The sequence below is a fragment of the Eublepharis macularius genome, chromosome 11, assembly GCF_028583425.1.
Source record: "Eublepharis macularius isolate TG4126 chromosome 11, MPM_Emac_v1.0, whole genome shotgun sequence".
Lineage (NCBI taxonomy): Eukaryota > Metazoa > Chordata > Lepidosauria > Squamata > Eublepharidae > Eublepharis > Eublepharis macularius.
The window spans coordinates 28,686,581-28,700,912 of record NC_072800.1 but is presented as its reverse complement, the minus strand read 5'-3'; the positions used below and the strand labels follow the sequence as shown (position 1 = coordinate 28,700,912).

Here is a 14,332-nt window from a genome sequence, read left to right as displayed (position 1 = left end):
TACTTCGATACTTCAGTAGTTCTCAAACTGCCACAGTTTTCCTCCCACCTCCCATTTCTTCTCCAGGTATTGTTTCAGCTTCTCCCAGTCTGTGTTGAACTGCCCTGAGTCCAGATCTCTCAATTTTCTTGTCATCTTGTCCATTTCAGCCATATACAGCAATTTGTAAGTCCAATCTTCAATAGTTGGCACTTCTTGTACTTTCCATTTTTGCGCATACAAAAGTCTAGCTGCTGCTGTCATATAAAATATCAACGTCCTGTGTTGGGCTGGAATTCCCTCCATTCCCAAGTTCAGTAGCAGGAGTTCTGGGTTCTTATTAATTTGAAATTGTAAAATTTCACTCATTTCTCTTATTATTTCCCCCCAGTACTGCCTGGCTACCTCACACGACCACCACATATGATAGAGGGAGCCCTCATGCTTCTTACATTTCCAGCATTTATTAGAAGTATTCAAATTCCCTAGCGCAATCTTCTTTGGTGTCATGTACCAACGATAGATCATTTTATAAATGTTCTCTTTGATATTAATACATGTCGTTGTCTTCATTGTAGTTTTCCACAAGTATTCCCATGCCTCCATTGTTATTTCTTTATTAAAGTTCATAGCCCATTTCACCATTTGTGTTTTAACTATCTCATCCTCGGTATACCACTTCAACAGTACTTGGTATACCTTGGATATTCTTTTCTTATCTTCTTTAAGAAGGGTCTGCTCTAGTTCCGAATTCTCTATTCGTATACCTCCCTTTACAGAGTCCGAATTATATAAGTCTCTGATCTGTCTATACTGGAACCAATCGTAGTTAGGTGATAGTTCCTCTTGTGTCTTTATTCTAAGTTTGGATGCTTCAGTTTTAGTTATTTCTTTATACGTTAAACATTGTTGTTCATTATCAACAGCTCTCGGGTCTATCACCTCATATGGAACCACCCACAAAGGGGTTCCTTCTTGTAGATAAATTCTGTACTTCTTCCAGATTGTGTATAGACTTCTCCGAACAAAGTGATGCAGGAACATCGAGTTGACCTTTACTTTGTCATGCCATAAATATGCGTGCCATCCAAATATTTTTTTATATCCCTCTAGGGCTAATAGTTTCTTGTTCTTTAATGTCATCCATTCTTTCAACCAAACTAGGCAGATTGCATCATGATAAAGTCTCAGATTGGGCAGTTGCATTCCGCCTCTTTCCTTTGCATCTTGTAAAACTTTCACTTTCACTCGAGGCTTCTTGCCTGCCCAAACAAAATCTGATATTTTCCTCTGCCATTTTTCAAATTGTTTGGAGTCTCTGATGATTGGTATTGTCTGTAGCAAAAACATTACTCTTGGTAACACATTCATCTTAACTGCTGCAATCCTGCCCAACCATGACAAATTCAATCTATTCCATTTAATCAAGTCTCTCTCTATCTGAGTCCATAGTTTTTCATAATTGTTTTTGAATAGATCTATGTTCTTTGCAGTTAATTCGACTCCCAAATATTTCACTTTACTTGTTACTTCACAATCCGTTGTTTCCATTAACAATTGTTGTTTCTGCTTAGTCATATTTTTGCATAATATCTTTGACTTCTTTTTGTTAATGAAGAAACCTGCCAAGTCTCCAAACTCCTTGATCTTATCTATCACTCTTGGCATGTTCTCCAATGGGTCCTCTACAATTAACATTATGTCATCCGCAAATGCTCTGACCTTGTATGAATAGTCCTTTATTTTTATTCCACGAATTTCATCATCTTGACGTATTTGTATCATCAGAATCTCCAATACTAAAATGAACAACAATGGAGATAACGGGCAACCTTGTCTTGTTCCTTTACTTATCGTCAATTTCTTGGTCAATTCATCATTCACCACAATTGCTGCAGTCTGGTCTCTATAAATTTCCTTAATTGCTCTGATGAATCTTTCTCCCAATTGTAGCTTTTCCATAGTGGCAAACATAAAGTCCCAGTTTAAATTGTCAAACGCTTTTTCAGCGTCAACAAAGAAGAAACCAACCTCTTTGTCACAACGCTTGTCATAATATTCAATAGCATTGATCACTGTCCTTAAGTTGTCTCTTATTTGTCTGTCTGGCAAAAAGCCTGCTTGTTCCTCCTCTATGACTTCCGAGAGCCACCCCTTCAATCTCTCCGCCAATATCTTCGCAAAAATTTTATAGTCATTGTTGAGTAGCGATATAGGTCTATAATTTTTCACATTAGTCAGGTCTTGGCCCTCTTTTGGGATCAATGATATATTCGCTTCACTCCAAGTTTCTGGAATCCTTTGATCCCTTAAAACCCCATTCATCACCTCTTTTAGGAATGGTGCCAGTTCATTAGCCATTGTCTTATAGAATTTAGCCGTAAGTCCATCTGGCCCTGGCGCCTTTCCTAGATTTGCAGATTGTATTGCCTTACTTATTTCCTCGTCAGTTACTTCACTATTCAACTTATTTCTCCAAGCTTCCGAGATTTCTGGAAGTTTGGTTTTCTCCAAATATGACGCTATTGATTCTTTGTTTACTTCTTTTTTATTATACAGCTTAGCGTAAAATTTATAAAAGGCTCTACTAATGGTAGCCTGCTCCAAATACGTTTTGTTATCTTCGCAAATTTTATTTATTATCTTCTTTTCCCTTTCCTTCTTCAATTGCCATGCCAGGTACTTCCCAGGTTTATTAGCACCCTCAAACGCTTTTTGATTCAGTCTTTTGAGATTCCACTCCAATTCTTTATTGCTCATTGCTGTTAGCTGTTCTTGAAGTATTTTAATTTCCTGGTATACCTTCTTTTTCCCTGGTCTCTTTTTTAGCTGTATTTCTTTGGCTTTTATTTTCTCCTCAATCTCTTGTCTTTTCTCCTCTTTCTTCTTTCTTGCTCTACCATTTAAGTCCATTAGTATGCCCCTTACAACCGCCTTGTAAGCATCCCAAACTTTATTGGTTGGTACTTCTTTATTCACGTTGTATTGTATAAAAAACTTTGTCTCTCTTCTCAGTATTTCCATATTCTCTCTTTCCTGTAACAAGTCCTCATTTATTCTCCATGCTTTCCTTTTTCTCTTTTTTCCAAATTTCCACATAATTGGGTTGTGATCTGAGCCTACCATAGGCATTATTTCTACCTCCTTAGTCCATAATGCTAAGTCTTTTGAGGCCCAGATCATATCAATTCTTGATAATGTAGAATGCCTTGCAGAATAAAAAGTAAACTGTCTGCTTTTAGGATATTCTCTCCTCCATACATCTTCAAGAGTCTCTTGTTGAATCAACTCAAAAAAAAGCTTTGGTAATAGTCCTCTTTTCTTTTGTGCCGTTGTAGTCTTTTTGTCTAGTTCCAAGTCTGTCACTCCATTGAAGTCTCCAGCAAGAATTATCTGGTCGTATGCAAGATCGTCTAAATGCTTCCTTAAATCCTCAAAGAAGCTTTCTTTTGCACCGTTAGGTGCATAAAGTCCGACTACCAACACTCTCTTTAAATTCCAAATACATTCCACTGCTACAAATCTAGCTTCCACATCTCTCATAACAAATTTTGGCTGTAGCTCCTCTTTTATGTACAACACCACTCCTCTTTTTTTCTTGTTGGAGGCCGCTACATATTCTTTGCCCAATTTTCCAGATTTTAAATATTTTACATCCTGCTTTCTGATATGGGTCTCTTGCAAACAAACAATGTCACATTTTTGTTTTAGTAGCCAGTGAAAAGTATTTTTCCTCTTATTCGGTGAGTTTAGTCCATTTACATTCCAAGATAATACTTTACACTCCATACTCATGATCTTGTTGGTAAGTCTTTTTCATTGTCCTTAATAAATCGCTCCATCTCTCGCTCAGATCTGATGCGTTTTTTGGCCCCTCCAAACTCAAAGGACACTCCTTCCGGTAACTCCCATCTGTACCTGATTTTCATGTCCTTCAAAATCTGAATTAGCACTTTATATTTTTTCTGGTCCAGTAACACTGATCTGGGCAGTTCCTTCATTATAATAATCGTCTTGCCATCAACCTCCAATGGATCTTGAAACTGTTTTGTCACAATCCTCTCTTTCATATTTCGTGTTGTAAACTGCACAATCACATCTCTTGGTAGTTTCCTCTGGGTTGCTATTCTCGAATTCACACGGTATGCCACATCTAGGATAGCCACAACTTCCTCCTCCTCCTTCCCCAGGTACTCAGCCAACACCTCAGTCATCTGTTCTTGCGCTGACTTTCCTTCCACTTCTGGCAAGCCACGAAAACGTAGCTGCTTCTCCATATGTTTAGTTTCTGCAACTGACATTCTCCCCTTCACCAATCTCATCTCTGTTTGTTGCGTGTCTGCTAAATTCTCCATCGCGTCTTCTACTGTTTTAACTCTCTGCTGCGTTCCTTGTAATTCACTTCGTATTGTTTCCATACCTTTTTTCACTTCTGACAGCTCCGATTTTACTGTCTGTGTAACCTCTTTAACCTCTTTTATCAGCTCCAATTTCGTGTCCTTAAGTTCTTTAATCATATCTAAAAGTTTTTTGTCCAGGTTTTTATCCAGGTTTTCTATTGCCGATTGCCACTCTTTTTTTGACATCGTGGGGCTTGCTTTAGCTCGCTCCCACGAATCCGCTCTCTTCCTTAACTCCGTGGCGTAAAATTTAACGTTTTTCTATTTTAAATGTCCCGGTCTTCTTATAGAAATTAAATTTTAAAGAGTCCAAAATGTCGGGCGTCTTTTCTCTATGGTTTCTCTATGATTTTGTAATCCAAGATGGCCTACTTCCTCTTCCGCTGAAGCCGCGACCCTTCCCCTTTCAAAAATGGCGATTCCCTACTTCCTGCCCTCCAGCAAGGGCCGCTTCTCTCCAGCCACTCTATTGTTATTACGCACTTCCTGTCTCCCGTCTTCCCACAGCAGATCTCGCGATGGTGTCTTTTTCTCACAGCTCCAAAGCCACAGGTATTCAAAACAATAGTCCCATTTCTTTAATAACTTCTTTAAACTTAGTCTCTTTTTAAATTCGATTCCTGCCGAGTCTTCCCCTCCTTTTCACTAGTCTGTTGCAGTTTAAAAATCTACTTTTTTTCCTCTCTGTTTTTATCAATCTGTCCCGTCTCAGAAGATAATGATCTTTACCTTCTCTTCACTTTTCTCGGGTTGTAATCGCTGTTTCGATTTTAAGTTCTCCTCTCAGCTTCTTCCCCCAATCGATGCTTGGGTATGTAGGTCTTATGCCAGCCGAATTGGCCCCAAAACTGCCGCAGAGATTATAGCCGACCCGTCGCAAGGTGGGACCTCAAGGATCGGGGGGAGACTCGTTGTGTAGAGCCCCCCCTCGTCCGAGATCTAGCTCACCCTAGGGTCTTGAGCGTTCTTTGCCTGCTCCCCGCCTGAGAGCAGTCGGCCGCGGGCTATTTTCACCCCGCCGGCCGGTTAAAACGGCAGTCCGGTCAGCTCCGCAAGTGGAGCTGCGTTAGACCTCCATGGATCCCAAACAGGAAGTCTCGCGCAAAATCTCGTGAGATGACACTGTTATCGCGTCTTCTCGTGCAATAACAGCGTCTTCTCGTAAGATTTCGCTATTTTGCAGAATAAGGTAAGCCGTGTGGAAACGCCCACTATGAAGCACAGATACTGGCTGTCAACCATGGGTTGAATACATAACCTGATTTGCTGCTTCTTCAGTATCTTAGAAATGGAATTTGGAATCCTAGGGCCAGACTAAACACTGAAAAATGTGGTATAGCCCTCCCAGGGCTACAAAAAGCAGATTAGAGAGGCCTGTGGTTGGATTCTAATGCATGTCAAAAACTCCTTGCTTGCTTGAATGTCAGAGAACTAGCCAAGCCTTCTGTGAGACATGCTGGTTTGTTTATATGTCTGGAGGTTTACCTAGTTTTGTCAGTTGTAAGGAGTAAATTGTTCTGAGAACCAACTTGGCTTGAAAAGGCTGTCTTTTCCTGTGGTATATACAGTTTCAAAAGAAAATGAAAAGGCTATGTTATTAGGTAACCCAAGACAGCTGCCTAGGGTAGCAATTTTATAGAGGTTTGAACTTCCATAGAAACAGCAGTGGAAGGACCTGTCTTTCCCAGAGTGCCGTTCTCCCTCAGAAACAGCAGTGGGCAGGCAGAGCAAGGCCAAAAGGCCTAAATGCCTTAGCAAGGAAAAGGATGAGGGGATGGATTGGCAAAAGGCACATTGCCCTGAGATCGGATGAATGAAATGGATGGGGGAGCAGCAGCACCTGGTGGTGAGGGGGAGATGCCGTCTTTAACATTTTACCTGGCTCTTTCAGTGCCTCTCTCTCACTATGTACTTTCTTTGTCCTGCTTTCTTCCTCCATATGTTCCTTATTTACAAAAGCAACCCCTTCTGTACTCCTCCCCCAATGTAGTTTATTCTGTACTTTCCTTCCACCTTTTCATTTTCCAAGAACTCTTCCATTTTTTTTACGATCTGCCCTCCTAAAGAATAGCTAGTAAATCTTTCATCTGCCATTCATAAGACTTATTAAGTGCTTCTTTTTTCTTACAAAAACAAGGTATTAGCTCCTAACAGGATATTATGCTTCTCCTTCATATATTCAAGGGCTTGTCCTTTAGAACCTCATAAGAAGGGCCTCTACAGCCTTCAAAACTGCCTTCTGTTTTATATATGGTTATTCAAATAATCCCAAACAGGATATTTCTTACCTGAAATCCATTGTAATCCATTTTAACTTAAGGTTGCCAACTCCAAATTGGGAAATTCCTGGAGATTTGATTATAGAGCCTGTGGAAGGCAGAGTTTGGAGAGGGGAGGGATGAAAGCTGGGTACTATGCCCTAGAGTAGCCATGGTCTCCCGGGGAACTGATCTCTGTAGTCTGGAAATCAGTTGTAATTCTGGGAGATCTCCAGACCCCCACTTGGAGGTTGGCAACACTGCTGCTCCTAACAGTTTTCTCATGGAGGTGAACCATGAGGTCACCTTCAAGAGTAGCAGTAATTGAAACAGGGAACTGCTATTCTTTTTAAATTCCAAAAGAAGGAATGAAATATGTGACTTTTCGTTGGTTTAGATTTCTCCAACCTGCACCCCCATCATGTGCACATACAGAGACTACAAATGGGGTGTCCAGCAAATAATGAATAGAATGAAAAATCTCTCTTTTCCCAGGGTCTTTTTGGTTGAATTTAAATTTGCATAACAGTAAAAAATGGAAAGGAAACTGGCATCCATTGGTTCTGCTTCTACTGCCTCTATATCCAAACGGTCTCCAGGTTACCTCCTTATCTGTATCATGATGTATAAACAGGGGCACCCTAATTATAACTTGGCTTGGTCCATGGTACCATCCTTGCTCACTGCAGACCAGGATACCAGCGAAGTCTCTTCATAGTAATGAGCAAACACAACCAACATTTGTTGAAGCACATTAAGATCTGAGTGATTATTTGTGAGCCAAATCCTGACTTTGCAATCTAACCAACCACAGTAAAAAATGAACCATGGTTTTGCATTATATTCAGACTGAGTTACTGACTTAAAGAGTGCAGGGGCGCATGTGAGCACAGATTATGTTCACACAGCAGTAATCTGTGGGTTGGATCTAGATTAAACTTCCCGTGAACTGAAGTTTCTTTTCAGACCCACTTAATGCCATTCATCAAGCTCACAGGTGGCCAATGAACAGTATTTCATAGAGATCAGTAAGCTGTGTTGGGAGTGGACTGGCAGGAAAGTTCCATTCAGCAGGTGGGAAAGTTAGTCCAGATGCAAACCCTATCTAAATCAATGGAGAGATTTGCTTGTGGACATGCAATGTGTTTCATGGCTGAACTCCGCTCTTCATTGGCTTTACTGAGTTTATATGGGATTTTTAAAAGTATTTTCACTGTGGAGGATTGTGCCATTTTGAAGAACCTGCTACATGACTTCTTGCAAGTCTGACATATAGAAGTAGGGCAGGGCTTTTTTTCAGCGGGAACACAGTGGAACAGAGTTCCGGCACCTCTTAAAAATGGTCACATGGCCATTTTTTCAGCTGAGAAATGCAGTGGAATGGAGTTCCAGCACCTCCTGAAAATGGTCACATGGCTGGTGACCCTGCCCCCAGCTGGGTGCGGAGGGCAATCTAAACTCCCCTCTGTCTGGAGATCAGGGGGTGGGGCCACCAGCCATGTGACCTTTTTCGCCAAGGGTGATTTAAACTTAAAAAAAAAACACCTTGTTCCAGCTGACCCAAAGTGATGTCATTGTGCGGTCTTGAGTTCCACCACTGAGTTCCACCACCTCTTTTCCCAGAAAAAAAGCCCTGAAGTAGGGTATTCCCCAGCTAGTGACTGTGACTTTTTTTTGATAGCATGGAAGTAATCTATATGTCTGGGAGAAAACTGTAGTGGGATGGGGTTTCCAAAGATGAGCCATGCCATCTTGTCAGTACTGATATCAGATTCTCTTTTCTTAAAAAAGGCTTTTCATAAACCCCTTGAGAAAACTAGCTTTGTCAGCAAATCTTTACAAACTGTCGATGTTTGTTATTCTGTATATTGCCTTAGAAATATGAACAGAGCAAAACAATCTAACATATCTGCCACATATCTGTTGACGGATGAAGAAGGCTAATTAGATAAATGATTTTTTCCCCCTCTCCTAATTTGCTTTGTAGGTGATCTTTGAGGCCTTGCATAATCTGGAGCCCCGTGGTTATGTGGTTGGATGGATCATTGCTATCAGTTTGCTGGTGGGAATTCTTATTTTCCTGTTGTTGGCTGTGCTGCTATGGAAGGTAAGCTGTCTGTCAGACACAACACAGACAGAAGAATTAGCTATGGCCTTGACATAAAATGCACACACGCTTTCTGTCAGTCTTTGGTAAGCATTTAGCATCCATTAAATGTAATGAGTGAACAGTTTTCTACACTGAGACCATTATGTGTGTAAACCCCCCACCCCACCCCAGTTTTTGTGTTCTTTTCTTTTATTGGGAAAAGAGATGGTTCAAAATGACAAGATGTGTCAGAGGTCCTGACATGGAGGATATAGGCTGATTGTCCCTGTGATTTATTGCATTATATGTTAGAATTACCTTGTGTGGTTGGCTCCTCATTCCATTTCTTCTGATAATTAGTGTTAATAATTGCACTTCATAAACTGATATGGACCTTGCCACAGTGCTTTTTATCATTATAATTATTTATTTGGTCTGATGTTTCAGAATGCCCCTTATTGTGGCTGTTGCCTTCCCTTCGTCCTCTAGTGTTTTCAGCTTTATTCTTTTCAAAAATACTTGTTCATTTGTGTACTTATTTCTCTGTTTCCAATAGATGCCCTAAGTCTATTTTTCATTCCTACCCCACATTTTTCGGAACTCTTTTCAATTCCCACAATAGAAATCAAAAGCAAAAAGGTGCTATTGATATCAGCGCCCCTGACCTGAGGAGTTTACAGTCCAAGTTTTGATTTTGGGAAGTGGGGAGTGACAGACAACGGAGGGGGGAGTGAGAGTTAAGAAGTGTATTAAGAGATGAATATATGCAAATGAAATTTAACATAGAATGCTTCCTTACTAGGACACTTAACACACTTCTTACTCCTTTCAGGTATAAACAAAATTTTAAAAAATTGGTTCCATTCTTAAATATCTGGCATAGCCTATTCTTTTTGGGCAAGATTCTGCTAAATGGTAATTTGGAAATTTCCAAATCCCATTAAACAAATATTCAGCTTTGAGAAACGTTCTTGCAACTGACCCTTTAAATGTTGCTCATTTGTTTTACAGCCACTTCCATTAATTAGTTACTTCCTGTTCATGATGGTTCCAGCATGTCTGAATTGATTGTTAACTAACTACCAACATTTGTTCTACAGAAGAGAAGGGAGAATGATTAAATCCCTATAAGCCCCATCGTTTCCTGCTCCACTTCCTGCCACATCCTATTCCAGCCACTGGTGGAAGGGAGACCTCTGGTGGTTTGAAATTCCAAGGGAGATGCATGTTGGGGGTGGGCCTCACATACATGCTTGTGCTCCCTTATTAGGGAAGTTAACATGCCAATTAGTCTTTAAAAAGTTAACACAGGCAAATAATCAAAACTTTAGTGGGTCTTGAACCCAGCTTAAAAAGCAACAACAGTTTTTGTGTCTTGTACAGATATCTGTAAAGGTAAAATGTGAAGTATCAGGCCAGACAGACAAATGCATGGGCAGGCCCAGATTTTTAGATTACTGTAGCATTCCATTCCTCTTCTAACAGAGAAACTGTGATATACAAAACTCTCAACAAACTTAAACAAATAGTACACTTAATTGCATTTATTGTGGTGGTGTTTAGAGAAGCGTAAGCAACAAAATACACAGGCTGTATTTAGGAGAATGTTTAAAACACTCTTTCCATAAATACCTTGCAGTTTATTTGTGTATTTGGAAAATGCTTTAAACATTAAACGATAAGCTGACTGGAAGTTGAGCTCAATAGTAGAGATTCATTGCTTGTCCACTTTTCCCTCTTCATGGCCCCTCACTGTATTACTTGTGTTTATGCTACTGGCTAAAACACATGGCTGACTTTATTTCTAGCAGGAAGGGGTAGATATTTTGTCCGTTTCCAGTGATTGTTCTGTATATCCTATATTCAGTTTTGAAGGCATTCCCTCCTTCTACGCTGGACCACCTGAATGTCTGAACTTGCCTTTTACTGAGTCAGACCATTGAACTACGAAGGTGAAACTTGTATACTTGGACTGGCAACTCTCCGGGTCTCAGGGAGAGGTCTTCCTCATCCCCTGGCTCCTGAGCCTTTAACTGGAGATGCTGGGGGGTGATTGTGTGCAAAGCAGCGACACTCCACCACCTCAGCCAGGTGGAGCAAGATGCCATTTCCTGCTTAGTTAGCATATACCAGCTTCCCCTTACGGGACTGCTGTTTCAGAGGGTTTCATTTTGTGAAGTTTAAGGATTAATACGTGTAGAATTAAAGGCAAAATGAAAGCTAGGAGAAAAAAAATCTGGAAAAGGCATTCTAAGCTGCAATATTTACAATTGAACTTGCCCTGTTAAACTAGCATTTACATCCAAGTAAATATTAATAGCTTCTAGTTAGATGTCATTATTACCACCTTTTAAAGAAAATGTTTGTGTGTTTTTCCAGGGTTTTATTCTTTTCCAAGTTATGCAAAAGTGATATATACAGCCCTTCAATTGGAAAAAAAAAAGAAATCTAACATGGCAGGAGAATCATTCTTCTAAGTGCAGATTTCAACAAGCCTGACAGAATGCAGGAAATTTGATACCACCATTGCACTAGTAATTCTCCCACTATTATGTGGGCATGATGTTCAGTGAATTCCCAAGCATGTTTAGACTTTTGTGTAAAAACTCACCACCTCTAGACTAAAAAACAAAAACTGTAATGGCACACATGTATTTTTAAACGAATTGTTTCCTGGCAGCTTTATGATTCCCTCATAAACTTCCATGAGGTTTAGTTGGACAAGTGTGCCCCAGCCCAAAGAAACCTATTTGCTTATAAATCATCAAATAAAATAAACTATCATCTCTTCCAAGTGCTGGATGTGCTCAAAACTGCATGGTGTACTCAATGATATCAGAGCACCACCTCCCCAGAATTTCTTCTTTCCTCCCCTCCATTGCTCTGCTATGCCCCAACGTATCTGCCCTACTTTGAGGAAGGACCATGTCTCAGCGGTAGAGCATCTGCTTGGCAGGCAAAAGGTTCCACATCCAACCCCCAACTTCTCAAATTAAAAAGGAGCAGGTGATATAAAAGGGACGCAGGAGAGCTGCTGCTAGGCAGAGGACATAACACTGGCCTTGTTGGAACAATGGTCTGACTCCAGTTCATATGTTCATATGTGAACTGAGGAGGAGTGATGTGAGGAGGAGTGAAGGTAGCCAAGAGAAGGGGGGGGATCTTGCTGCCACCCTCCCTCCTGTCACCCATGATCCTGTCCCTCATGGCTTTTTTGTGGGAAAAGAGATGGTGGAACTCAGTGGGTTGCCAGCTCAGGGGGCAACTCCTGACAGGAGGTGGTGCTCCTGGTACCACATGCGTGCAAGCAAAGTGCACGCACACTCCCAGGCCCACACAATGACATCACTTTGGGTCAGTGGAACAAGGGGGGAGTTCTTTAAAGTTTAAATTGCCCTCGGTGAAAATGGTCACATGGCCGGTGGCCATGGCCAGCTGGGCACAGAGGGCACTCTAAACTCCCCTCTATCTGGAGATCAGGGGGCGGGTTCACCGGCCATGTGACCATTTTCAGGAGGTGCTGGAACTCTGTTCTACCACGTTTCAGCTGAAAAAAAGCCCTGCTTTCCCCTATGCAGTGACTTGGACAGCTGGTCATCATGGCACCAGTGGAAAAGGAGAGCAGAGAAGAAAGAGAATTCTGGGGGAGCTGAGTTTAGCAGTGACGAGGCTTACTTCACTTTGCAGGCAGGCATTCCAAGCTCTTGATGCTCATCCTTTGAGCCAAATGAGCATGTACTTTTAGAAGCAGCTCTACTTTCATCTCATTTTCCATATTTGACAAATCCTGACATGATTGGCTTAAAATCACCTTCTTCCCTCTTCATCTTGCCACTGTTTCAGAAATAGGAAACTGGCCTCAAAAGTAACTATCCTGTTGCTTTCCCAAATCCCTAGACGGCATTACAGCTTTTACAGAACAGTGGCTTAGATTCTGATGTAACATTCACTAGAAGGCCAACACATATGAGCTTAATCTGCCTTTTCAGAGTTGAGTATTAAATGTTGGTCCTGATGAGTAAATCTACTTTACAGCTTTATTCTATATAGCTGTGGCTTACTCACGGTTTTCAGAGCAGCAGTCTTTAATTTACTATGGCCAAGGGAGCCTTCTAGAGTAAATAGCTTCAGAACTGCAGTATATGGATGGTTCACCCCTACAAGTCTTAAGGGGTTAAGTTTGGCAACATGCAGAACTTGAATACGCAACTTTGCAGGAACAGGTTTATGAAATGTGTAGCCTCTGTGAATTAATCTAACATATGAGTGACTAGATCATTTTTGTTGTATTTTTATGAGCTTTCCTGTTGAGTTATCCTCTCAATTTTATGTCTACTTGCAGAGATGTGTAGAGTGTAGACCAATGGTATCTTTAGTAATATACATGGCTTTCTATATAATTCTTTAGAATTTAAAATTATTTTATACACAGATGATCTTTTATTATTTATTTCAGTACCTCTCCCATATTAATAAGCTTGATTAATAATTTTTGTTTATCTGGTTATTCAATTAATTGGGCAAAATCAGAATTGATCGCACTGGGAGAATGTATCACAGATTGTAATTACTGGTGGACATTTTTGATTGTAGCCAGATGTCATTACTTATCTGGGAATATTGATTCCAAGAAATATTGTGCATGATTTTGTTGAACTTTAATAAGTGGATTTCTGATATATCCCTGAATTTGGACAGATGAGCAACTCTAAATCTGTTCTTATGGAGTAAAGTAAATACACTTAAAATGAGTATTGTACCTAAAAATTATTTAAATTTTGCATACAATCCCTTTCCATATTCATAAAATTAATACTTTGTTTCGGAAATTTACGTGGGGCTCATCAGCACCTCGGATTTCTTTAAAGTGGATGGACTTGAAATTAATGAAGGAGGATTTGGTATTCTGGACCTTAGTTTTTATCATCAGACATATTTGTAGACTTAAGTAAAACACTAAAAAACATTCTGGCTCGTAAACAGTTACAAACTGATTTAGATTAAAGGAAAATCTTGGAATTCTTAAAATGCTGGGGCTGCATCTATGTCTGTATCTGCTGGCCACCAGAAGTTTCTTTGTTAATATGTACAAATTACTGAGATCACTCCTCTCAGTTGGAGTATTCATCTTGGGCTCTCTTGGAGGCATCTTGTTTGGATCCACTTTTTAAATGGAATGCATTTCTTCTTACATTAAAAATGGATTCTGTTTCTCCTGCAATTTCTGCACTTAGAGAAGTATGGCACATAATATCATGACAGTAACAACTTGACCTGTTCTCAGATGCTAAACTAACATTGATTGAGAGGAAAACTTTTTTATGGAAGGCTTGGACGGACAAGGGAGCTTTTACTTTAGATCAATTGATAGGCTATGATGATGAATTCTTGTCATTTTCTTAGCTGAGATCTAGATATGATTTGCCAATTTCTACTGAATGGCAATATTTACAATTGCAACATTTGTTGGTGTTCCAATATGGCCCAGCAGCTTTGAGTGTTCCAGAATTTCCCCCACTTTTGGAAAATGAAACCTACAATATTTGTCTATAAATATTTGATGTCAGTCAAAAATATGATATACAGAGTCTCAGAGATTAATGGAA

The 14,332-nt window shown here is 40.2% G+C and overlaps 1 protein-coding gene across 1 annotated transcript in view; it reads left to right on the top strand.

The window, feature by feature from the left end:
• Positions 1-14,332, top strand: part of ITGA9 (integrin subunit alpha 9) — a 288,361-nt gene that overhangs the window by 258,483 nt on the left and 15,546 nt on the right. The window contains exon 27 of the mRNA XM_054992076.1: positions 8,625-8,744. Coding sequence (XP_054848051.1) covers positions 8,625-8,744 — 120 coding nt within the window. The remainder of the gene's footprint in view (positions 1-8,624; positions 8,745-14,332) is intronic.